The sequence below is a fragment of the Meles meles genome, chromosome 18 (genome assembly GCF_922984935.1).
Source record: "Meles meles chromosome 18, mMelMel3.1 paternal haplotype, whole genome shotgun sequence".
In the NCBI taxonomy this organism is placed as follows: Eukaryota; Metazoa; Chordata; class Mammalia; order Carnivora; family Mustelidae; genus Meles; species Meles meles.
The window spans coordinates 25,572,168-25,599,240 of NC_060083.1; the positions used below are offsets into that span (position 1 = coordinate 25,572,168).

Consider the following 27,073-nt stretch of genomic DNA (forward strand, 5'->3'; position numbering starts at 1 on the left):
GTGGGGAGCCTGCTTTCCTTCCTCTCTCTCTCTGCCTGCCTCTCTGCCTACTTGTGATCTCTGGCAAATAAATAAAATCTTTTTAAAAAAGTATGTAATTGAAGTAAAAAAACTCATTGGGGGCATATTTATCACATTAGATAAAGCTAGGGAAAGACTCAGTGAACTGAAAGAGTCATCTGCAATACAGCACACACAAACAAAGTCCTAAAAATGAAAGACAGATTTAAGAAACATTAAAGACAGAGTAAGGTTTAAACTTTGACTAAGCAGAGTCACAGAAGAAGAGAAAGCATGGCAGATATAATATTTTAAAAAGAAGCTAACAGTTTTCCCAAACTGCTGAAACCAACTCACAGATAGATGAAGCCCAACAAATCCCTAGCAAGAAAAATAAATAATAAACCCAAGCTTAAACCAATCATTAAAAGTGTACAACATTAGGAAAACATCCAAAGAGAAGAGATTACTTTTAAAAGAGAAACAATTTGACTGATGCTTGGCTTTTAATCAGCAATGGTGAAAGCTCAGAGACAATGAATTATCTGAAATGGGGGCTTAAGGAAAAATAACTGTTAACCTAGAGTTCTATTATCAGTGAACATAGGTCTTTCAGGGATAAGGAAAATAAAGACTTTTCAGACAAATACAAACTGAAAAAAAATATGTCATCAAAAGAACTTCACTAGGGACGTCTGGGTGGCTCTGTCAGTTGGGATGTCTGACTCAGGTAATGATCTTGGGGTCATGGAATTGAGCCCTGCTTTGCACCCAGCGTGGACTCTGCTTGTCTCTCTCCCTCTGCCCCTCCCTGCCCTCCACCTAATGGGCAAATGTGGGGGCTCGCTCTCTTTCAAATAAATAAACTTCACTAAATACATTCTAAAGAATATACTTCAGGCGAAAGGAAAATGATCCCAAGGTGGAGGGTCTGAAATGCAAAAAAGGAATGAAAAGATAGTAGTAGATATATGGGTGGGTCTAAACAAACATTTACCAACAAAATAAACAACAACAATTTGTCCTGGAGGGTTTGAAAGGAAAAAAAGAATGAAAATACATGACAATGGTAGCATATAAACTAGACATAGTGAGAAGAGAATGGTGGGCACTTAAGTATTCCATAGTCCCTGTATTACCTGGGAGGAGAGTGAAAATACTGAATTAACTAGACTTTTGGCAAGGTAAGTACACATGCTTTTAGTTCCTGGGGTAACCACTAATAAAAGAAAGGAGACTAATAGGAAATAAATCTGAAAGAAAGTAAGAAAGAAGAAAAAAGGAAACAGAACAGATAATGGGAAAGCACTGGGAGAAAATATCTACAAAACATACAGCCTGGGTGGCTCAGTTGGTTAAGCACCTGCCTCAGCTCAGGTCACGATTCCGGAGTTTGGGGATGGAGTTCTGCGTCAAGATCCCTACTCAGCAGGGGCGCCTGGGTGGCTCAGTGGGTTAAGCCGCTGCCTTCGGCTCAGATCATGATCTCAGGGTCCTGGGATCGAGTCCCACATCGGGCCGAGCCTGCTTCCCTCTCACTCTCTCTGCCTGCCTCTCTGCCTACTTGTGATCTCTCTCTGTCAAATAAATAAATAAAATCTTAAAAAAAAAAAAAAAATCCCTACTCAGCAGAGTGTGTTTCTCCCTCTGCTCCTCACCTCTCTCTCTCAAATAAATACAGCCTTTAAAAAAAAAAAAACAAAAACCAACACATATATCTGACAAGGGGCTTATATCCAGATTGTAGAAGCCTGCTTCTCCCACTCCCGCTCCCCCTGCTTGTGTTCCCTCTCTCGCTATGTCTCTGTCAAATAAATAAATAAAAACCTTTTAAAATTTTTCATAATAAAGGCAAACAACTTGATTTTTCAAATGGGCAAAAGATTTACACACACACAGCAAAGAAGATATACAAATGGCAAATAAGCATATGAGAAGTCACTCCTCATCCTCAGTCACTGAGGGGAAACACAGAATGAAATTAAAACCAAAAGGAAATGGTACCGCATACACACCAAAATTGCTAAAGTAAAAAAGACCGGCAGTACCAGATGTTGGCAAGGATGCGAAGGAACTAGAACTCTTGCGCCCTGCTGTGAGGAATGTAAAATGATTCAACTACTTCAGAAAACAGCTGAGCAGTTTCTTATGAAGTTAGATATATACTTACTGTATGACCCAGGACATCTACTTCTGGGTATTTGCCCAAGAGATTAAAATATATGTTCGCAAAAGACTTTCATGCAGAGGTTCATGGCAATTTTATTCATAAGAACCCAAAAGTAGACACAACCGAAATATTCGTCAACAGGTAAACTAGACAAACAAAACTTAGTATATCCTTACAGTAGGATACTATTCAGTAATACAAAGGAATGAAATACTGATCCACATAAACACATGAGTAAATCTCAGACACATTAAGCTGAGCAAAAGAAACCAGAAACAAGAGTACACACTGTATGATTCATTTATACGAAACTCTAGAAAAGACATATCCAATGTATGGTGATAGAAGTCAGATCAGTGGTTTACCCGAGACCAGGGGTAGGAATGGAGATCAACTGGAATGGGCACAAAGAAAACTTTGTGGATGATGGAATATTCTGTACCTTGATTGTGATGATTAGTTATCCGGGTATATAAACTGGTATATAAATTGGTCAAACTCACTGAAATGCACTCTTAAAATGGGTTCATTTTATTGTGCATAAATTTACCTTGATAAAACTGATTTTTAAAAAATACTATAGTATGTATAAATCCAAACACTCCAATAATTACAATAATTACAACACTACAATAATTGCCTGGGTGGCTCAGTGGGTTAAGCCACTGCCTTCGGCTCAGGTCATGATCTCAGGGTCCTGGGATCAAGTCCTGCATCGGGCTCTCTGCTTGGCAGGGAGCCTGCTTCTCTCTCTCTCTCTCTGCCTGCCTCTCTGCCTACTTGTGATCTCTCTATGTCAAATAAATTAAAAAATCTTAAAAAAAAATTACAACTGTCAATGGATTCAATATTCATAACAGCCCCAAAGAGAAAACAACTCCACTGTCTCAAATATCCTTAAAATAAGAATAGGTAAACTGTGATATATGAATAAAATGTAGTACTGTAGCAATGAAAATGAATAAACTACAACCAAGCACATCAATATGGACAGAACTCACAAACATTACATGGAACAAAGTAAGCCAGAGAGAAAAGAATGTAAATAATATGATTAAGCATGATTCCATTTATAGGCAAGCAAAACCAAACTATGTTTTGTTTAAGAGTACATGCTTATAGCAACGCTATAAAGAACAGTAAGGGAATGAACTGCACAGGTCAGGATGACAAGTACCTGTAAGGGTGAGGGAGAACTACCAGGGGCACAAAACACAACAGGGAGCTTCTGAAGTGCTAACAACATTCTATTTCTTAACCCAGAGAGGGGTTCCATGTATATTTACTTTTTCATCTTTTCAAATGTTTTGTACTCTCATCCTCATTTCTGCATGAATGATGTATCTACCTTCCCCCAGGCCAAAAATAAGAACCACAGTATCCTCTAAGAATGGCATGAGAAAAGCCTCTTTCTTAAAAGCAAAAGCAACAAAGATAATAGAAAAGATCATGAAAATAAGAAAAAAATGTTCCTAAAAAGTCCTTTGAGAAAGAAAGGGAGAGAGAGAGAAAAGGAGACTACATTTCCCAAAGTAAGACAAAGACGAATATTTCTTTTCCCAACTGGTCATGAACAATGTTTTCTGCTGTGAGAGGGAGAGTCCCCTTTAACCATGAGGATGGTCGGGGCGCCTGGGTGGCTCAGTAGGTTAAAGCCTCTGCCTTCGGCTCAGGTCATGATCCCAGGGTCCTGGGATCGAGCCCCGCATCGGGCTCTCTGCTCCGCAGGGAGCCTGCTTCCTCCTCTCTCTCTGCCTGCCTCTCTGCCTAGTTGTGATTTCTCTCTGTCAAATAAATAAAATGTTTAAAAAAAAAAAAAAAACAAACCATGAGGATGGTAAGCGTGGAACACCAACAACTTTGATTCCCTCAAACCACAGCCTTCTGCCAGCTTACTACCTTGGCCCCACCAGAGGTGCAAGCGGCCTGGGAGAATTCTGACTCCCCCTTAACTCCCTCATCTCTATCACTGTTCCTCTTCAGTCCCAAATCAGACTCAAGGATCACTTTTTACATCAAAAACCAGCAGCCACTCAGTTTTGGGGGGAAGGGAGAGCAAGATGCTTGCATAATTAACTGTCTCAATTAAGTCCAGAGAAGTTTTTGTGTCTTCTGATACAGAAGGCTGGACACTTAAGATGTGGGTGTAATCTGCTAGCTGTGCAACCTTGCTTAATTATTAAACCTTTCTGGTATGTTCCTGGTCATCTATAAAACAGGACACAAAATATCTGTCCCACCCGTCTCTGACAGCTGACAGGAGAAGTCAAATGAAAACACATGCAGCAACTATAAAAATGTCATCAGGCATCATCCCAGTGTTGTTTTGCTGTAGTTATTATCGGCCACTATCTCTGAAAGCTATAGTTCTTCCTCAGACCACCGTTTGGTTGGGTAGGATACAAAGTACAACTTATGCCCTCTCAGCCCATCCCCAGAACACACCCGCTTCCCCTGTGTATTCAACACACAGTACATATCTGGCCTGAGCCCCTGGTAAGCTACACATGGTGAATTTTTTCTCCTCAGGAAAAGCTTCCTGAGAACTCTGGAAAGGCAGCTGAGAGCCCTGCTGCCAACATTCCTGCCAATAATGCCTTCCTTTCAGAGTAAGTCCTTCCTGGAGCAAAAGAAAACCAAACTGGGAAGCTATAAAATGGCAAGAGAGAGGAGATACCCGGCCCATAGAACTCCTGGGCAATGATGAGACACTGCTCTTCATTCAGCACTCCAAACCAAGGCACCAAGGACACCAAACCACACAGCCACCTTGGGGCAAACACAGAAACCATTCCTTCAACTGACACGGTAAGAGGCTTCATTTTATTGATATGACTGAATTTTCTCATTTCGTTAGCTTCTCAGTTTACCATTTCTCCTGCCCCAACCTAAAGTAACAGATACATTCTAAAAGCAAGGACCCTGGAAATCAGAGTCAGGAAAGATAGGGAGGTCCCCCTGACACACTCGCTTCTTTAGCTTTTTCTTCTTTTCCAGGGACTTCTGAGGGAAGAAGTCTGTGCTAAGCAACCTGCTGATAGTTATATCTCCCCCAGAGGGATAGAGGGCATAGCTGAAGGATGCGTCCTCCTCTGGCCTGCCTTCTAAAGCCTAGACTCTTCTGACCTTTGAATCCATTTCTCACAAAACCTTTTGTCCAAGCTGGCTCTTTCTTTGCTAATTTACTCTAAACTGAGCCATTCTGAAAATGAAGGTCAGGAAGTACTGATTATCTGGAGAAATCTACCCGGCGTGGATCCTTTAGGAGAAAAGCCCAAGGGCTTCTGCCACTAGATATAGAGAAGGAGGAACGAGAGGGACAGTTTATACAGCTCAACTCAAGCCTAACCCCTTATGAAAGGTGGATTTCCTGTACAACTGTTCTGACAAGCAGAGGATTAGGCACGCCATACATTCTGCTTTGGTAAGAGACTCAGACAGAAGTGAAATGCCACAGAGAAGCAGACTGCTATACTCAAGGTCTGTGAGATGGTTGTAGCTGGAAAACAAAGAACTCTGGTTGTGAATCAGACTTCTCAACCAGAGTCAACCAGCATACACAACAGCAGTGTGAAGGTGTGAGGTCTCCATCTCAAGCATCCCAGCATCTGGGTTAACCACTACCAGTCCCATGTAGACAGCTGTGATCCTCTAATCCCTCTGGAGACACATGTGTGGCACTCCCTCTGCCTCCTGCAATTCAGGGTTACTAATGAACCCTAAGAGCAAGAGTAACTGATAACGGAAGGAATGCCAGTACAGCCCGACCTCAATCCCAGCCCCGAAATGTTCCCTAAAAGCAAAGGAACACAAACGGCACACAAGACAAGTGTCTCTTGGGTGCCCTCTTGCTGCCACCAGGGCTTTTCTTGCAAGGCTAAAATGGAGGCCTAGCCTATGAACTGGTAGAGGAGGAAAAGGAGGAGGAAAAAGAGGGGGCCAGGGCACAGAAAAGGGAAGTTATTCCAGTGGTGGCCAATGAATAACATCCAATGATTTATAGGAAGTATAATCCAATAATACAGTAAAATAAAACAGTGTGTGCCTGAGATGGTTTTGATTCCAGGAATTATAAAACATATTTTTTTAAAAAGAGAGAGAGCAAGAGGGAGAGAGAAAAGGGGGTGGGGAGGCCAGATTGGAGCAAATTGGGCACAGATGGGAGATGCAATGGGTTTCAGTGATGCCCTACCACAAATGTTGCTTCAATTATTCCTCTTCAAGAAACTAGAGTCTATTTCCTTAAATTACAGAATTTTCAAAAAATTAAAATTCTTGGGAGTGTTTGTGGTTTAGATCAACAGTTCACCCTCCAACATCATGTCAGCCAATCAGATGGCCACTGAAGTGTTAAATGCTTAGGCACGTGGAGAAGGCCCCATTTCTCCCTTCCGGCTCAGGAATGCTGCAGAGAGATTACAATTGTGACATCACTCTGGGAACCACCTATCTCACCACCACCCATCAGTCGCCGAAGGACAATTTTGGACATGGGCCAGGTAAGGAACACACTGTTCAATGAGGGCTGGCTTGCCTGGAACTGTGGCCTTCTTCATCCATGCATTCAATACAGACTTATTGCTAAGAACCCCTCCAAATATCTCTCAATTTTATCTGTCCCCAACCACTTCAGGGCAGGATTCTAGGATCTGCAGTTGCACTGAAGTAGAATTTTTGCAAAAGGGCCCATGAGAGGAGGAAATAGATAGAAGTCTCTCCCATAAACAGTCCTCAGTTCATAGATTTTGAGATCACTGCAGAGATCTGAAAATTTAGTTGGTTAAATGATACAGAACTCCATTTATTTCCCCCTGTGTGAAGGGGGGCAAATGTGACCTCTCATCCTCTGTCTTCCTGAGCTCCAGGGAAAACTATAACCTGGGAAAAGGGAAAAGATGCCTTTTACTCACCACCAGCTGAGGTTTTTTCCTCCATTTTTACTTGTGAGCTGTAGCTTTTAAACAGTTCTACATCTCTCTTTACCACAAGGAAAGCACATTTAAAAATCACGCTAAAGTGTTAGTATCATTTCTATCCTGAACGACTGGTATTTTGAAAAGAGGACAGTTATACAAGGGTGGCACTGAACACAAACAAAAAATGAATCAGAGTCATCGACAAACAACATACTTTTTAGTAAGGACGTCCCTGTTGCTCTTCAAATCATACTCCTTAGGTACCACGTCTACAAGGAAGGCCCAGGCACAGACTGAAAGGATCCCAACTGCCTTGGGGGCCACAGATCACCCCTGCTTCAGGCTGGAATGTTCCTTCTCCACAGAGTCCAGGAACTGACATATGCAAACACCCACCCAGAAGGACATGTCCAAGAAAGAATGGAAAGAAAAATGATGGTCCAGATGTTCTGTAACTTGTAGTGACGGCCAAATCGCCAAGACCCCAAGCACCTGGGAGGGCCAGGCAGCATCAGGCCCTCGCTTCCCAGTTTCAGCCAGCCAGGGTTCTGTGGCTGGGTGGCGACTCTGACAGCAAGCGGACTGGCCTGGAGAGAAGTCTTCAGAAGGGCACCAGCTGACAGGACTTGGGGGCTGAACACTCAGGGCTGATTTATCACTTCCTTACTCATAAAAATGTGATTCAAACTGCTGCTGATTAGTGAAGGATTTAAATCTTTACCCTCTCCCCAACCCCCTTCTCTCTCCACCCCCGGCACAGATGCTGCTACTCAGCCACAACACCCCCTTCTTGCCACTGTCCGTGCAAGCACAGCACAGGGGCCCAGAGAAGATGACTCATGTGCTGGGAAATGGAAAAGTGCATCTTCCCACCAACCAGCCCCGCTGAGTGCTCTGCTCACCCCTCTCCCAATGGCAGCCCACACAGTGGGGTCTGGACGGCCGCCTCAACTGCACACCGGGTACTTGGCAGCACGTCCACAGAGCTCTCTGTCCTACTTGAGTGTTATATCCTGTGGCCCAGGCTGTTTTTCCCTGAAATACCCTTGGAGCTTCTGACCACCTCAGCTCAGACACCCCTTGGCCCCAGCTGCCTCCCAGAGGTGAGCGTCAGGACAAGGCCAGAAACGAGCAATCTCAAGCCCAGGCTCTGACACGTCCTTCTTGGCGAGTGGGTCTTCATTATAACCAACCATGATGGAGAAGACTTCTGGAAAAAGAACCTTGGCCTCAAATGGGAGAACCACCTATTTTCTTCTTTCTCTGTTCTTGCCACCTCACCTTCCTTTCACCCATATTTTCTTGACCATTACTTAACAGCAGCTACAAGAAAAGGACTCACTGGTGGCCTAGGAAAAGGCCCACCTTTCCATGGAGCCGAAGCTGCTGACAACAGATGCTTCACAGGCAAGAGCCACAGGTCCTCTACATTCACACCTTCTGCGACCAGAGGTCACTTGAGGCTGGAATGATACCTCGGCAGAGGCTGCAGCTCTGTGACAGGCAACTCACTGAACTCCGTGTTGCTGTTAGAGGTAGGCAGGAAAATAAACAGGAGGGCAGCGCAGGAGGCCCATCTCCTGAGTCGGGTGAGCTTCCCACCTGGTAGGAAAACCAGCAGAGTAACGGTGAAGGGATCAATCTCCCTCCCCTTAGGACTTCACGGCCCTCCATGACAGCACTTCACAAACTTTATTTCCTCCTTCCTGAAAAGCACCACTGCCTCTCAAGATGGCATGTTTCCTCAGAGGTGTTCTCAGGAATAATTAGCCAAGCTCAAAAAGGCACCTAAGCCTCCACATCTCAACTTCTATTGGGAATTCTCAGTGCTGTAGGAGGCAGCACAGAGAAGAAAATCAGATATGACTGAAAAACCCAGGTGGACGAGCAGAGGACCTTGCAGAGAAAGTCCCAGGAGGAGCCAAGTTTTCTTGTCTTCTTTTTTTTTTTTTTTTTTTAAGATTTTATTTATTTGAGAGAGAGAGAACACACAGAGGCAGAGGGAAAAGCAGACTCCCCACTGAGCAGGGAGCCCGATGTGGGGCTCTGAGCCGAAGGCAGACACCTAACCATCTGGGCCACTGAAGCGCCCCAGGAGCCAAGTTTTCAAGGGAAAGGCATATACACTCATCAGGGGAGAAACCCACCACCCCCAACACCAGCAAGCTGAGGCATAACCCCCAAGTACAAATGAGAAGGGAAGTAAGTCAACTTCAGAGTGAGAAAGCACTAGGAAAAGATGCAACAAGAGAACTAGCGACACTGTCCAGAAAGACAAGGTCTGTTTTACAACAGAACCTGCACAGGACAATTTCCACTTCCTGGCATTTCAGATAATAACCTTCCAGCCCTAAGACCAAACACACTCTGTCAATGCTCTGAAATGATTCTTTGGCAACATGGACCAAATAAACATGCAAACCAATGTCCCCCATATTTCCATCAAGTCAAACCACATCATCCTTACCTAAATGGGGTGGAGGGGGAGGGAAGGGATCCTGGTAACATCCTGCAACAGTGACCTGGTCATCAGAACATTTGAAAATCTTGCCAATCAGCCCCTCCCTCCCTACCCCCCATGTCAAAAAACCTCAGTGTTCAGAAAAGCATTTCAGAATATACACCAGTATAATGGCCAAATTCTAGGCCTGGTGATTTTTGTGCTTCCAGCTTGAGTCACCAAAGCTCATCAATTCACTGTTCGTACTCCCTGGCAGGCTCCCACAAGGGATAGCCCATAGGGAACTAGACTTTTCCATAGTGAACAAACAGGGTACATGAGTCCAGAAACAGCTATTCCCAATCCCTGCCAAGCGTATGGTCTCTGCAATGAAACATTTCAGCAATGCCTCTCCCCTGGGAGAGGCTCTGGGTCTGTAGCCTCCAAGAGGCCTTGCTGCTGCCTTTAGCATGGCCAGATGTGCAACAGCATCTCTGGGTTTGCAAATTAAGCTCTATACCCATGATTCCCTCCTTTCATCCCACCCAAGCACTAGAGAGTCATACAGATTTCAGAGAGTAAATTAAAAATCTGAAAGGCAATGATAGGGAAGTGTGTGTGTGCATATCAGGGGGAATGTGTGGTAGCATACGAAAGAAGCTAGATTCAGACTTATCTGTGTAGCTAAAGACGCTAGTCATTCCTTACCTTTCAGCTGAGAGTTGTGTACAGCAAACATGTTGATGGTCATAAGCTGCAGCATCCGGGTACTTCCAATAGGAGGGGGGCTGTGCTGCAGCAGCACCTGGAACTCCTTGAGGACCTTCTCAGCCACCGCAGGGAATGTCTCCATCCTGCAAATAGAGCCAGCTCATTCAGGGAGGCTTGTGCCCAAGAGCAGTTAGGATGCACACACATGTATGCACGCAAACTCTCACCGCCCCCCGCCGTGTCTCTCTAAAAGCAGACCACTAATGTCTAGGATGTTTTCTTTCACAAACCTTCCTGGTATTCTAAGGTTGTGACCACGTTTAAGAGAAACAACTGATCAGGGATCAGAGATGGAAACAACTCAACCTCTGGATACGTTGCTATGAGTTATGAGGCTTTGGTATGCTGTTTCCTAACCTCTGGCAACCACTGGATTCAAGCTGAAATCAAAGTTTCTCTCTGAAACACTCATTTTTTGTGAACAGTGAACAAATTTCCTTAAAGCTCTACAACTTAGATATCCCCCAAACTCTCTGGTATGAAAACTGTGTTCCATAAAAAGAGGTTCCATGAGGAGTGCCTGGGTGGCTCAGTGGGTTAAGCTGCTGCCTTCAGCTCAGGTCATTGTCAGGGTCCTGGGATCAGCCCCGCATTGGGCTCTCTGCTCAGCAGGGAGTCTGCTTCCCTCTCTCTCTGCCTGCCTCTCTGCCTACTTGTGATCTCTGTCTGTTAAATAAATAAATAAAATCTTTAAAAAAAAAAAAAAAAAGAGGTTCATGAATCTAGAGAGTCTTCACTCAGACTTTGCTTCAGGAAACCAGACATAGTTCTGCTGCTGTCTTTTGGTTACTATCGCACTAATTGCTCCACCTAGGGATCCCACACTTCCCCTCCAAGAAACCCTAGACCAAGCGCCCCAACCCCCCAAATGATCTGTTTCAGTCTTTCCTGTGTTGCTGTCCTCCTCCCTCTCACAAGCCTCTGCTCATCAGGGTCTGTATGTTTTCAGGCCAGTGGAAATCTAACGCCCTGGCCAACTGCCACTCCCAATACAGGAAAAGCCTATAATGTAGGGAGGTAGAAATCCAGCCAGTGACCTAGGGCTCCTAAAGAGAGGTCATTCAAACCACTGCTTGCCAAATGTGGCCACTGAATCCCAAACAGTGGTGCATGCCTGGAGCTCCTTTGGCTACATGAACAAACCACAGCTCTAGTCCTCAGAAAATAAAAAGCAAATTCAAACTTGGTGCTAGAGAGAGAAACCAGGCACATGGGCCTTAGAGCCACACCGAACAATTCGTGGTTAGCAAAGTATCTTTTATCCATCCTCTACCCCCCTCCCCACAAACAAACAAACTCCTTGTGGTACACTCGGAGGTGGCGGGGTGGGTGGGTGAGGAATACCTCCAGGCTGGATTAATAAATAGCTTCTAGAAAGCCACAAGGAAGGGAATCCTTCTCAAAAGATACAAAACAGTTTCAAGTCCTAGAGAAAGGTGCTTCTGGTTTCACCTGAACCTTCGCCCTTTTACCAATGAGAAGTACCGTCCTCATATTAGGAAAAAAACTCCAGAGCTTTCTGGCATCTTAGCAATCTTCATTCCTTGCCCCTGGATGGCAACTCCTATTACCGACCTTCTAGCACCCAGGAGTCATGCCACAGCTATGGGTCAATTACAGTTTATACTCCAACTCCCTCCTCTGCTGAGCTGTCCTCATTTTCATTGGCATAAAACATGCCATGTATTTGCTTTTTTCCCCAGCGTGCCATTTCAAGTGCCCCCCCCTTCCAAAAAACAAGGGGGAAAAAAAGAACCTTATTTTTCCTTCCAAAAGTTTCAGAACCATTAAAACTCTTGGTAGGTTTGGAATGGCAGAGAGTGATATGTTTGGGGCTGGAATGGATCCATTTTTCCCCATGGGCTATAACAAAGGTTTCATTTTAAATCTTGACACTGTGCAGCACTCTTTCTGGTTGGAGGTGGGGAGGGGGGCTAGCACTTCTCATTACGAGAATAGCAGTGTTCACTCTGCTTGAAAAGCAGCCACAATGGGCAAGTTTCAGAGCCATGTGTCTCCGTGTTGAAAGGCAGCAGAGAGCCAACACAGAACGACATGACAGAGGTGTCATGTGGGACAGTCCTGCTTCGAAGCTGTGTCTGAGGAAGCCTCTTCCCTGGGATGGAATTGAAACAGATCCATTAACTCCCTAGGTCAGACTGAAGTCTCAAATGAAGACCAGGTCAAATATTCACACCTATTTTTTTTTTTTAATTTGAGTTAAAAAAAAAAAAAAAGATCCTCCCTTTGCCTTTCAACTAGTTCAACATGACTATAACAAAAGAAAAAATCAAATACTTAAGGATTTAGGTTAGAATAACTTCAATTCCGAGATACGAGGGAAGATGAATCCACTCAGACTAAAGTAGCTTTGTTAGGCAATAAATGAGGGATGTGGAGATGAAAGATCCTTCCTCAAGGCTCAATAATGGGGTTTCTGCTTCCCAGTTTTGTTACTAAAATGCTGATTTGGGCCTCAAACTACCTGCAAGTATTTTTACGTCCTTCTCTTTGCTCCACCCAATATTACAGGATAAAAATTATACTGAAAGGGAGATAAATAAAATGCACAGCTTATGTTTAGAGTTTTATAAAATTATAAAAAAAAAACCACAACACAGCAATAGCAGTAGCAGCAGAGGAGAGAAAGCATAAAAAGATGGTAATTTATAAAAGCAAAAAATTGGAAACAGCCTAAAATGCCTAACAATAGCAGATTAAGACGGCACATCCATATAATTGAATTCTATTTCTTTTTAATTTTTATTTAAATTAACTTAACATATAGCATATTATTAGTTTCAGAGGTAGAATTTAGTGATTCATCAGTCAGATCACAACATAAAACACCCAGTGCTCGAATTCTATTTTTTAAAAGTTGTATTAGATTTTTAATCATGTGGGGAAGTTCAATATATATTGAATGAAAACACTTTTAAAATAGTTTAATATCCCTTGTTATGCATATTTGTAAAAAAAATTAATGTGTGATATGTATAGATAAAAAAGATAAAAATATACACCAAGTATTAAGGGTGGAGAATTATCTCTGGACAGTGAGAAGATGGGTAATTTTTTATTTCTTCTTTATTGGGTTTTCTTAATATTTTACAATGAGCATTGTATGCAGTAAATAGATTTTTCCCTACAACAAATACGTCTGGCTTTTGTATATAAAACATTTATAATTTTAAAAATAAATCAAGACATAAACATTGCATTTTTCACAATTCAAAGACCAAGATAAATACATCAGTCTTTGAATTCCAAGAGACCTTGAAGCTGTGCAAACAGCGTGACTAAGCAAGCAAGTAAAAACTAAAGCGGTAATTTTAACCAAGGCAATAATGGGAAGCAAAATTATGCTATTTGTCACAAATCAAAAGTCTCTAGGCTGCTGACTTCCCAACTTCTCTCAGTGGAGTCCAGGCACAGGTCTGATCGGCCTCTCACCAGGAAAAGTCTGTTAGGAGCCATACGGGATCCCTGCCTGAATCCTCTTCCTGAGACTGAGACCTGAGAGGATTCGGGCCCTATCCTTAAAAACTGCAGAAAATACAATCATTTTCAGGATAAGCGTTTTGCAGACTTAAGTGACTGCTTTCTGAAGTGATCTCTAGAGACACCTTGTCTCATTTGAATGGCAGTTTCAAGAAATCGGTCTTTCAGACAACGCTGGGACCTACACGGGGAGTGACTCAGACAGTGACTAACGGGACAGCACCCAACCTCTCAGATGCTGAGGAACACAGCTGGGCTAGATGACATTCTCTGCAGAAAAGAATCAGGCTTCCTAACTTTTTTCAACTTCTTAATTTTTAGGAAAACTGAACAAGACAGGAGCAATCCAGTAGCAAAACAAAAACAAACAAAACTAAACCATGTGACAGGCTAGAGATGAGAGAAAAAAAAACATGGTGCTACACAACATAAAGACTAGAATGGACCTTGGACATCATCTATTTAAACTGCTGATAAGGAAACTGAGGCTTTGACTTCTTCCTTCTCAAGGTCTTGTAATTAGTCAGTGGTGAAAACAAAACTTTTCAGCACCTGATTCCATCTAATGCTCTGAACCTCTTTTTTTCCCTGCACACAGAGGAGGGAGACTTGTGTTGCACACAGTAGGCATTCAAGCAGATACAGATGCGATTTGGAACACCTGGCACAGAGAAGACACAGGCCCAGAGAGCAAAGCAACCCGGGCTTTTCTCAAAAGGCAGGCGGGACAGTGGATGTGTCTTCAGCTGCTCCCCATTACAATCTCCTCACTCTTAATTCGTTTTCAACGCCTCCCACATTTCACATCTTCTTGGTAATTGGGCAACAGTCCATGTTGTTGTGTGTGGCTTGGGCTCACTCTTTTTCTAGTCTTACAGACTACTATGCTTTTTCCCCCCCCCCAATAGAAGTTACTGCTGTTTCTGCCTTCCAGAATAAACATGGGGCTCAATTCTTTTACTTCCAGGAGAACACAAGAAGAATACTCATCAAGGGGCTGGAGTGCCTAGAATTTACATATATTTTCCTCATGTGAACACAACTGTAACTCATTTCGTATGAAGGTGAAAGTAGACTAGCCTTATTTATTTGCCAACAGAATACGTTGTATGCAGGAATGGAAGACGTCCTGAAAAATAATCTGGACCACAGCAAACCACCTCTGACAAATGAGATAATCTATTCTTTTTCAAAGACTTCCAGAGAAGAAAATTCCCAAACATCTTCCCTCTGTGAAATTTTCTTACACCTAACCCAAATCTCTTCAGCAGCAACATAAGCCTATTTTTCTCTTACTGTCATCCCATAGAAATCAAAACTATCTGGTTATGACTCTTTTGTATTTAAACACAGGGTACCCCACAGCTATCTCTAAATAGATTTTTTTTTTTACCTTAACTTTCTGTGTGTGCTTTTTTTTTAAGACTTTATTTTTAAGCAATCTCTACACCCAGCGTGGGGCTAGAACCCACAACCCTGAGATGAAGAGTCACACGCTCCACCAACTAAGCCAGCCAGGTGCCTCTAACTTTCATTTTGTTGAGATTAAATTTTTCTCTCAGAAATAATTTTCTAGGGGCGCCTGGGTGGCTCAGTGGGTTAAGCCTCTGCCTTCAATTCGGGTCACGATCCCTGGGTTCTGGGATCAAGCCCCACATTGGGCTCTCTGCTTGGCAGGAAGCCTGCTTCCCCCCCCCCCCCACTGCCTCTCTGCCTACTTGTGATCTCTGTCTGTTAAATAAATAAATAAAATCCTTAAAAAACAAAAAAAAAGAAAGAATTTTCTGGCTTTTTAATCATTACTGTGGTTCTTTTGCAAAGTTCCTCCAAAATATTTGTAACTATGAGGATTTTTTTTATTTTAAGATTTTATTTATTTATTTGACAGAGAGAGATCACAAGTAGATAGAGAGGCAGGCAGAGGGAGAGAGAGAGGGAAGCAGGCTCCCTGCTGAGCAGAGAGCCCAATGCGGGACTTGATCCCAGCACCCTGAGATCATGACCTGAGCCAAAGGCAACGGCTTAACCCACTGAGCCACCCAGGCGCCCCACTATGAGGATTTTTTAAAGGAAACAAAATTAAGATTCGACCTAACAAAAATATATCTTAAATATTCCTACATTCTAGACCAAGATTTAGAACTTTAGCTCTCTACATTTCTAAGAGAACAGTGGTCCCAGCCAGGAGCAATTCCATCCCCCAGGGAATATTTGGCATTGCCTAGTGACATCTGTAATGATTATGACTGGTGAGGAGAGGCAGAGATAGCACTGGCACGTAGTGGGGAGAATCCTGTGATGCTGTTAAACCTACAACGCACAGGACAGCCTCCAACAATAAAGAATTGTAAGGCTCAAAATATCAACAGTACAAAGGTTGAGAAATACTGACTCAGAACACCACAGTACATGAAAATTTAAAGAACACAGGAAAGGGGGAAAAAGTAGAGAAATACAGAGTGGAAAGGTAGTAAGAAAGATTTTTAAAATGAGAAAAAAGATAATAAAGAGAAGAGGAGCCATCGTTCCTATTTTAAGTGCAGCCTACTAGTATTTCCTGCTGTGATGTGTTATTTTACAAAATGACCTTGATAATAACATTTTGCCCACCTTGTAGCTACAGCTTTACATGACTCACCAGTGATTGCCCTGGGTCTACTGTAACTTACTACAATACTAGATCTTTCTCTCTAGTCTTTCACAATCTGTCCATTTCTTATAATGACTTATTTATTCATACAGCAAACATTTACTGAGGACCTACTATACGCTAGGCATTGGGGATACAACAGTGTTGAGCGAAAATTCTTGCCAGGATAGAGCCTATGGGGAGAGGGGATGGGGGAGGAGAGGAACTACTGACACACCTGATTTCCTTTTCCCAAGTGAATTACTTTACACTTAATTCTCCCAATAGAGATGCATCTGTTGGCACCACTCCAAGTTTCCCATGTGATTTCAAAATCAAGACTACCCTTGTGCCGGCCATCACTGTCACTCTTGCCCAGGCTGATGACAAATGAGTATGTAACAAGCACACTTTCTAGTTCACCATGATTTTTTTTTAACAGTGTTTCTTGAAGCAGGACAAAGCCTTTCTGCTTCTCCGACTAAGGAAAACTTCTAGAGCATTACAGAGAAACTCAGAAGGCTACAGCGGAAAGTCAAGGAAACACTGACAACGATGGGGGATCTATAACCAAAAGATAACTCAAACGGTAGTTCATAATAAAACATCCAACTCAGAAAATATGAAGACGCAGATGAAGACCCATGAAAAATCACGCTGCCGCTTACTCATCTCCTAGACTATGGAGGCACTCAGCACACCTCTAGCCCGGTGTAGTCATCAGGCTTTAGAATCACTAGTTTTATACAGTGAAGAAAATCTCTGATCCACGAAAGGAATACTCAAGACACGATCTCTTTCCAGTGATTTAATGGATGAAGTAACAGAGTTTTGCACACACCATCCTCCCTGAGATTTTTACGTAAATCCATGGCAGATGGGGAAACCAAAGAGAAGTCTTAGCATTTACAGAGATCAGCAATATGGTGCAGGAACCTGAGCAGAGAAGAAAGGGGTATGGTTCAGAAGGACAAGAAAATGTGAGAGGAAAGAAAATGTTACTCTTCTCCTTAAAGGGAAAATTAGTGGACAGCATTCTCCCCAAGGAGGACCCCTGGTAGCTGTACCCAGGGATCAAGTATCACTTCCTTAAGGAGCTCACTAGAGGCTGAGCTGTAAGGCAGAGGAAAGAGAAATCAGTGGGATTAGAGGTGGGGGGCTGGATGTTTAATAGTGGGCTTTAATGACGATAGAGAAAGAAGAGACAGATGGATGCAGAATAATATTTCCCAAACTTCATGAGCAGAGTGAGTGAAGAGAAGGTGGAGGCCTCTAAGAATTCACACCCTGTGCCCTCAGTTACAAACACAGTCTAGTTGCTAACAATATTAAATTCCAAAACGACTTGTAATGTAGGAAAATAAAATAAACATCCTGCACACTTACCCAATCCGGGTAAACAGCTTCCCATGGGCATGGAGAAAACTGAGGATGAACCTTTTGTTCAGCTGCATGGGAAAAATAGAGAGGAGAAAACAATTAAACTTTCCCCAGTTTCCTGTTACTGAACAGAGTCCCTAGTGACACAATAACCTGGCCAGGGTCTAAGGGGTGGGCACTAGGGATGGGAACCAAATGAACATGCCCAAAGTCTCACAGACCCAGGGCACATGCCCAACAGCTGCTCATCAGCTGAGCCAACATGACAGCAGGCTCAGTGAGTGGATAGCACCCTCTGCTGGCAGTGGTGCCTGTGTGCAGGGAATACAGTGTTGATCACCCGCGCTCTCAGATCTAGGAGTCATTCTGCCCCACAAAGATGGAAATGAAACAATGACAAGGATGGGAAAATACTCTGATTCTGTAAGTCCCTAATCTTATTTATAAGCTATTTTTCTCCCTACCCAAGAAAGTGGAACTCTGTAACCATGGATAGGGTAACTCAACACTAACCCATCAAATTGTACTTCTCCAGCTTTTAAAACAAAAATTAAAGTTCTATGTCTAAAGCTGAAAATTCCAGTGTCTATAGGGGCCAGGTATAAAATAGGTTACTGGGGACAGTAGTGCTCAACGGCTGTTCCACTCCAGTTCTGTTCTTTGTAGGCCCAGGATCATCATCTCTTTCCTTTCATTTTTCCCCCTTTTAAAGAAAAGTTAAAAGCTAGGTTTTTATGTGAAAACCTCTGGCTTTTTTTAATGTTGGCTACTAATGGGAAAAGTTAAGACTGTAGGCAAGCCAAAAACACACATTTGCCAGTCACATCTGGCCCACAAGCTACCAAATTTACAATTTTCAGTTCAAGGTTCTACAAAATCTTCTTCTATCAACACCGAGGGGAAAGATGACTGATCAAACCAAGGGTTGGGGGGTGGCGGGAATTCAACTCAAAGAAAGTGGAGATAATCTAAAGACCAAACCTTGTTGTCATCTTGCCCGGTCTCCTAGAATCAAAATGCTCAGGGCCCAGTGGTCAAACAGAAAGAAGGGTAAGAATCTTCATCTCAGGAGGGTGCTCAGAGCAAGGAATAGTCCAGCACCTCTGGATCCTTTGCCCAGTAAGAAAAACTCTGCTGGTTTAGGCTCTTGCAAAAGAGAACACCGATCAAATCACATCAGTTCCATCCATTTCATATGGAAGCTAAGTGTGGGTAAAGGAGTGTACTCACACCTCACCATAACTTCAATAACGAACTCTGCATACAAACTTTAGTTTTTATTTTTGCTTAAACAAATTATATTTAATCAGCAATACTAGATCAAGCATTGATTTATATACCTAAAAAGCTCAAGATACTTCATTGATGGTAACCTGTCTCTACAGCGAGGTAAGTCAGGGCCAGGAACGCTGGGTTCCATGAAAAGAAGGGAAACTGCTGGAAAACAAAGGCACTGCTGTGAAATAAACTGCCAGTGACCATATCACTGTTAGTGGCAAAACCTGGGCTAGAATGCAAGTCTCCAGATCGACTAGTAGAGGAAGGTGGTGAAAAACATGGACTTTCCTATCAAACCTCTGCAATTTACCTGCCATGGAATCTCAGGCAACTGACCTAACCTCCCTAGGTTTTCTTTCTACACAATGGAGATAACAGTGCCTATATGTTAATGGATTGGTGCATGGCATAAGGCAAGTAAAAACATGCTTACATGTTGTAAACACTCAGCTGTTAACTGAACATTCTCTCCCAATGAATGACAAAGCAAGTGGTAAAATGTTAACAACTGAAGAATCTGAGTAGAGGATATACAGAATTCCTTGGATGATTACTACAACTTTTCTACAGATATAAAATCATTTCAAAATAAAAAGGTAAAAATGTAAAAAATAACAAAAATTTTTTTAAAAGGTAAAAATGTGTATTTTTCTCTCTATTCCTATTTTAGCTTCTCTTTATTAATTCTCTTAATTCTCTCTATTCCTATTTTAGCTTAATTATCCCTTTCCCACAGCTATCAATCATGAACTAGTTAACTCACCCATAACCAGGAGGAATGCTGGTTAAGTTTATATAACAGGTAGGCACAGAATAATACTAACTCACCTCATTCAAGCCAATTAACATTGCCCAAGCCCTAAGGCAGCTCAGAAATTTAAGCAACTTAAACCAGCAAATGGCAGAGTTAGACCCTGAACTCAGGTCTTGTGGTTCCAAAAAAGTGTTTTTTCCTTTGTATCACAGGAAGATAACTGAGAGATTATTCATAAAGGAAGGGATAATGAGAAAATAAGAATAAAAAGCACTTCAGTTTTACTTTTAAGTTTTCCCATGAGGTAGGAAACGCATACTGTTATGACCTACAATACCTCCTAGATTAAAATTAAGAGCACCAAGAAGCTTTTTTAATACTGTGGTTCTAGGGGCGCCTGGGTGGCTCAGTGGTTTAAGCCTCTGCCTTCGGCTCAGGTCATGATCTCAGGTTCCTGGGATAGAGCCCCGCACCGGGCTCTCTGCTCAGTGGGGGGCCTGTTTCTCCCTCTTTCTCTGCCTGCCTCTCTGCCTACTTGTGACCTCTCTTGTGACCTCTTTCCCTGTCAAATAAAAAAAAAAAAAAAAATACTGTGGTTCTATCCAGGTATCTGGGTGGCTCAGCTGGCTGGGTGTCAGACTCTCGATTTCAGCTCAGATCATGCATGATCTCAGGGTCATGAGATCGAGTCCTGCATCAGGCTCTGTGCTCAGCGTGGAGTCAGCTGGAGATTCTTTCCCTCTTCCTCTGTCCCCTCACACCCTGCCACCCCACTCAAGCTCTCTCTCTCTCTAAATATATAAATAAATAAAATCTTTTTTTAAAAATTACTGTGGTAGGGGTGCCTGGGTGGCTCAGTGGTTTAAAGCCTCTGCCTTCGGCTCAGGTCATGATCCCAGGGTCCTGGGATCCAGCCCCACATCAGGCTCTCTGCTCAGCAGGGAGCCTGCTTCCTCCTCCCTCTCTCTGCCTCCTCTCTGCCTACTTGTGATCTCTGTCAAATAAATAAATTTTTTTAAAAATCTTAAAAAAAAATACTGTGGTTCTACCTATACTTCCTTCCTATACACTCTTCCCTTAGGATGGTAGATGAAGCTCATGAAACTACCTCCGTTAATACTTGCCATTATCATACTTCAACTGAATTTAGCAAAAAGTAGATTTCAATGCATTGTTTTTCAACTAGTGAGAGTGAAGGGAATCTTAGGGAACTTTTTCAAACCGTACACACATTCTCCCTGACCTTGGTTAATAAGAACCACTGTTTTATTTTTAGTATGAAAGTCTCTGTCACCCTAAATATAGTTTCTCTTTATCGTCAATACTCAAGTCAGAAAAAAGCTAAAAATGTAGATGCATTATAGAGAGAGGTAAGGCATGTTATATTGAGGAAACAGATTTGTTACACATTGATCAAATGGGCCTAAGCAACACTGCCTGTAATACTCCAGCCTAATTTTTGGAAAACAAAACTTTGGATACCAGGCCCACAGTAGGAAAGTCTTAGTCTGAACCTCCTCCCTCTCCAACACATCACCTTGTACTGGCTTCCGTTTTGGTGACGTTTTGGTTCTTAACAATACACTCAGATGGGCTCTCTGCTCAGCGGGGAGCCTGCTTCCCCCTCTCCTTGTGCCTGCCTCTCTGCCTACTTGTGATCTCTCTCTTGCTGTCAAATAAATAAATAAAATGTTTAAAAAAACACAGAAAACAATACACTCAGATGGTCTCACTCAAGTACAGAAGGAAATGTTACTCTTTGAATGTGAGACTATCTGCCTCCAGATCTTCCTCACATATTTACACACTGTTCACCAAAAACATTTAAAAATGCTTCTTGGGTCTACCCTGACAGGCAACATTAGAATTATTAAGGGGCTCTTGTCTCTTCAGTTCAAGTCCAAAACCAATTCACTATGGACTCCTGAGTCTTTTATAAACCATCTAAAAGCAATGACCCAAAGAGATATTAATGGCACTGGCCGGGTGGGTAGGTCTCTGGACCCTCACAATAAAGTCTGTCCTGCCATTAACTTCAGAACTATGAGTGAAATCGTTTGGGCTATTCCTTAGCTATAAAAGAGAATTTCCACCATTGACACCACCTACCTCAGAGCTGAAAGAATAAAATGAAATAATACAAATTAGAACATTTTGAGGAATAAAGGTTTTATGGAAGCCCTAGTAACTGTCACTTAGAACTGCCTAAATGCTTTGTGAACTATGGAGCAAGGAAGGAGAGAGAAGCTGTTCAGAGGCAGCAATACAATACAGGGGGTAAGAATTCTCAAAATATACCCAATTTCAATTCCTAAATAGTTGCTCTTCCTTTCGAACAGCTGTGTAGAAAACTGAATTTCTGAGAAGTGAATCATTTTAAAGACAGTAAGAGTACTCAGTATTAAAAGAAATTTCAGGGGTGCCTGGGTGGCTCAGTGGATTAAGCCTCTGCCTTCAGCTCAGGTAAGGATCTCAGGGTCCTGGGATCGAGCCCATACCGGGCTCTACTCTACTTCCCCCTCTCTCTCTGCCTGCCTCTTTGCCTGCTTGTGATCTCTCTCTGTCAAATAAATAAATAAAATCTTTAAAATAAATAAATAAAAGAAATTTCAGTGTGGATTTTCCAGTATTGTGGACAGCATAAATTATCATTCTCTTAATTTATCCATCTGCAGCACCTCTATAGATATGCCAAGTATTTAAAACAAAACAACAAAAAAAAACCTATGTATTTTTTTTTAAGATTTTACTTATTTATTAGAGAGATGGAGAGAGACAACAAGTAGGCAGAGGGAGAGGGACAAGCAGGTTCTTTGCTGAGCAGGGAGCCTGATGCGAGGCTCGATCCCAGGACGCTGGGATCATGACCTGAGCCAAAGGCAGATGTTTAACCAACTAAGCCTTCCAGATGCCCCAAGAACCTCGTAATGTTTTAAAAGGGAGGCTCTAGGGGCGCTTGGGTGGCTCAGTGGGTTAAAGCCTCTGCCTTTGGCTCAGGTCATGATCCCAGGGTCCTGGGATCGAGCCCCGCATCGGGCTCTCTGCTCCGCAGGGAGCCTGCTTCCTCCTCTCTCTCTGCCTGCCTCTCTGCCTAGTTGTGATTTCTCTCTGTCAAATAAATAAAATATAAAAAAAAAAAAAGGGAGGCTCTATCCTCTTTTTTTTTTTAAAGATTTTATTTATTTATTTGACCAGAGAGAAATCACAAGAGAGGCAGGCAGAGAGAGAGGAAGGGAAGCAGGCTCTCCGTGGAGCAGAGAGCCCGATGTGGGACTCGATCCCAGGACCCTGAGATCATGACCTGAGCCAAAGGCAGCGGCTTAACCCACCGAGCCACCCAGGCGCCCCAGAGGCTCTATCCTCTTATATAGGAGCCAACATAAGTGGAACCCCAAATTCCAATGGTACCTGTTAGCAAATGTTCAGGACTTTCAGAGCATGCAATTAAAGACCATTTGCCATCTCCCTAAAGCACTGAGCTCACAGGGTGCAGGCAAATGTGAGCACAGAGGTGATGCTGTCCACTTTCATCCCTGTGCTCCTCCCATCCCAGGCACAATCAAGAACAAACCGACAAGACAGGGTCCCCACTGCTAAAGAACTTGTAGTCCAAGGGCGCCTGGGTGGCTCAGTGGGTTAAGCCTATGCCTTCGGCTCAGGTCATGATCTTGGGGTCCTGGGATCGAGTCCTGCATCGGGCTCTCTGCTTGGCGGGGAGCCTGTTTCCTCCTCTCTCTCTCTCTGCCTGCCTCTCTGCCTACTTGTGATTTTTCTCTGTCAAATAAATAAATAAAAATAAAAAAAGAACTTGTAGTCCAAGAACAAAAGACAAATAATATCCCAACTTGCCAACTCCCCATTTATGCTCCAAATCCTAAGAGAAGGCCTGTTGGCTATGAAGGTGTCAGGGGACACTCTATTTCCCTTATTGTTACTATCCCTCGACAACGGAAGTCTTTGAAGAATGCAAGATCTAAGGAGATTATAAAGAAAGTGAAGAAAGGAGGCCTGGCACAAAAATGTGGAAACCTATCAGTAAGTTAGTAATGGAACAATCATCTGGTAAAGGTAAAAATTATTCACGGTTGGAGGCACCCGGGTGGCTCAGTCTGTTAGTCTGCCTTTGGCTCAAGTCCTGATCTTGGGGTCCTGGGATCCAGCCCCGCGTCAGGCTCTAGCCACAGCAAGGAGTCAGTTTCTCCCTCTCTCTCTGCCTCTCCCCACCCATGCTTGTGTGTGATTGCGTGTGTGCTCTTTCTCTGTCTCAAATAAATAAATAAAATTATTCATTAGACTTTCAATATTCCTCCTTCCAGGATACACATAAAGAAAGAAGTACAGGGGCGCCTGGGTGGCTCGGTGGGTTGACGCCTCTGCCTTCAGCTCAGGTCATGGTCTTAGGGTCCTGGGATCGAGCCCCGCTCTCTGCTCAGCGGGAAACCTGCTTCCTCCTCTCTCTCTCTGCCTGCCTCTCTGTCTACTTTCGATCTCTGTCTGTCAAATAAATAAATAAAATCTTAAAAAAAAAAAAAGAATAAAGTACAGGCAAGCCAAGTAGTATGACTCAAATGCCTCACAGGAAGACAGAGCAAATCAAAATCAATCCTTCCATTTCTGACTTGAACCAAACCAAGGTTGAGGTAGACTAGGGATAATGATTACTTCTCACCTTTAGTTTCTCCACTCCTGAACTGTTCTGGGCAAAATGACAGCTCAATCAAGGCCTCAGGGGCTCAATAAACTTTCTTTTTCATTAAAAAATAATAATAATAAAAAGGAAAAGAAGGAACCCTGAGTTTGTGACTATCTTGCATTTATTGCTTGTTGTTTACTGGGCAAAGGGATGAGTACAGAATGATATGAACAGAGACTACTAGTCTTAGAATTAAAGACCTGGGTTCAAATTCTGGTTGTGCCATTTACTTTATCACTACCCGAAGTCACATTGACTTTCTAAAGCTATTTCTTCAACTATAAAATGAGAAGGGTGAGTGAGATCAATATTGGTAACTCTATAACCCTGAGTGTGTATGCATCACAATAAGACCTTCTGTAAAAAAATGGGTTCCCCGGTCCTACAGGACCAGTATCTTCAGGGAGGGGGAAGGTGACCACAAATGAGCATTTTCAAAAGGTCTCCAGGTAATTCTGAAAGGCAGCCAGATTTAGGAACCACTGGGCTAGCTCAGGGGTCAGCAAACAACAGCCCAAGGGTCAACAGGTAGCATGCCACCTGTTTCTATATGGCCCAGGAGATAAGAATGTTTGTTTTTATTAATATTTTATTTATTTATTTGAGAGAGACAGAGATAGTGAGAGAGAGCACAAGTGGGAAGGAGGGGGAGAAGCAGACTCCGCTGAGCAGGGAGCCCAATGCAGGACTTGATCCCAGGACCCTGAGATCATGACCCAAGCTGAAGGCCAAACACTTAACCCACTGAGCCACACAGGCACCCCTGCTTTTTTACATTGTTTTAATGGCTGAAAAAAACTCAAAAGAGTATTTCATGACACAGAAAAATTGTATGGAATGTAAATTCCAGCATCCACAAATAAAATTCTATTGAAACACAGCCACCCTCACTTCTTTACATCTTGTTTGTGGCTACCCCTACAAAGGCAAGGTGAGTGTGTGTCCCAGAAACCTAAAATATTTACTATCTGGCCCTTTACACAAAAAGTTTGCTGATCTCTTGGCTAGATTTATAACACTAGGGTCTGAAAAATTTTTCTACCTGCACAACACTTGAGGGCTACCACACACATCTACTGGAAACAGCAATGACTCTCACATGCTGACAGGTAAAGAAGGGTAGGGGTGCCTGGGTGGCTCAGTGGGTTAAGCCTCTGCCTTCGGCTCAGGTCATGATCTCAGGGTCCTGGGATCATGCCCCACATCGGGCTCTCTGCTCAGCAGGGAGCCTGCTTCCCCCTCTCTCTCTGCCCGCCTCTCTGCCTACTTGTGATGTCTGTCAAATAAATAAAATCTTAAAAAAAAAAAAAAAGAAGGGTAATGAAGAGGAGGGGAATCACCCATCTACAGCATTTCTTCCAATTCTAAAAAGCCTACAAAAGTGTGATTCTAACTAAATCTAACTTTTCTTGTCAGCTTTTGAGTAAGAGCCATCCTGTTCTATGATAGCACCAAAAAACAAAACAAAACAAAAAAACCCCCCAGCAAATGCTGAAAGAGTGCTGTTCTCAAAGCTTTTGAACTCAAAAGCCCCAAAGGCTACAAAGAAATATAAACGGGGCTCTCCAGGTTTCCACCTTCAATGCCATTATGGGGATAAGTGACCAAGTGGAAACAGAACATACCCAAAACCAATAAAATTTTTACTTAGGCCAGAGGGCCCCTGGACACTTCCCAAAACATCCGTAATCGAGGGAAAGTGCCAGATTAAGGTTTATGAATCCCTATGCTGTGGTCTGACAATCTGTAACAACCAGCTCAAAAGTGCCACCAGCCTGACATCTCAAGGTATACAGAGAAAGAGAGAAAGTTCAGCCAAAGGGCAGCACTGTTGCTCTGACTGGGCTACTTTCTGAATGACTCTTCCTTCTGACTCATCTCTCACAGCGCCTGGGAACTCTCATGCCCATCCACCTGAAAAGTAGGTGAGCTGGGACACCCTGTGTCTGCACTACACAAAGCGAGAGAGAAGAGGAAATGGCTGAAGCTCCCACTTGGTGATCAGGTGGGTAAGCAGAAAAAAAGTTCTCCAAAAGCACATACACAAGCTCAAACCCATCCTATAAATGAGTGGGTCGACGGAGTGTGAGGGTGCTGAAGTCTTCTGTTTACTCAGCAAAAACTAACTGTCCACCTTCTACATACAGGACACTGAGTGAACCAAGAACAAAGGCAGAGATGATCCTTGCTCTATGGGTGACATCATAATAAAGTACCGTAATTAGAGACATACAGGACGCTCTATATTTCCACAGCAGGGGCATTCGAGGATCTCAGAGAAAGAGATCCTTGAGTTGAAACCTGAAGGCTGAGTAAATAGTTGGGTTTGGATCAGACAGAGGGTACTGCCTATGTGTCACAAGTAAATGAATAGATGAATAGCATGTGCGGTGGTCCCAAGAGTGGTATGTGGTAGACTGGCATAACCAGGTGAGTGATTCTCCAAGAGGGAGGCTGGAGAAACAGGCTGAGTCAAGTTGTACTCTTTAGTTAAAAAGTATGATCTTGGGGTGCCTGGGTGGCTCAGTGGTTTAAGCCGCT

At 43.1% G+C, this 27,073-nt stretch overlaps 1 protein-coding gene across 2 annotated transcripts in view; it reads right to left on the reverse strand.

The window, feature by feature from the left end:
- SMG6 (SMG6 nonsense mediated mRNA decay factor) overlaps positions 1-27,073 on the reverse strand; it is a 246,031-nt gene that overhangs the window by 175,347 nt on the left and 43,611 nt on the right. For both annotated transcript variants that reach the window (XM_045984066.1, XM_045984065.1), the window contains 2 exons: positions 17,814-17,875; positions 10,235-10,380 (listed from right to left, as the gene is read on the reverse strand). In XM_045984066.1, coding sequence (XP_045840022.1) covers positions 10,235-10,380; positions 17,814-17,875 — 208 coding nt within the window. The remainder of the gene's footprint in view (positions 1-10,234; positions 10,381-17,813; positions 17,876-27,073) is intronic.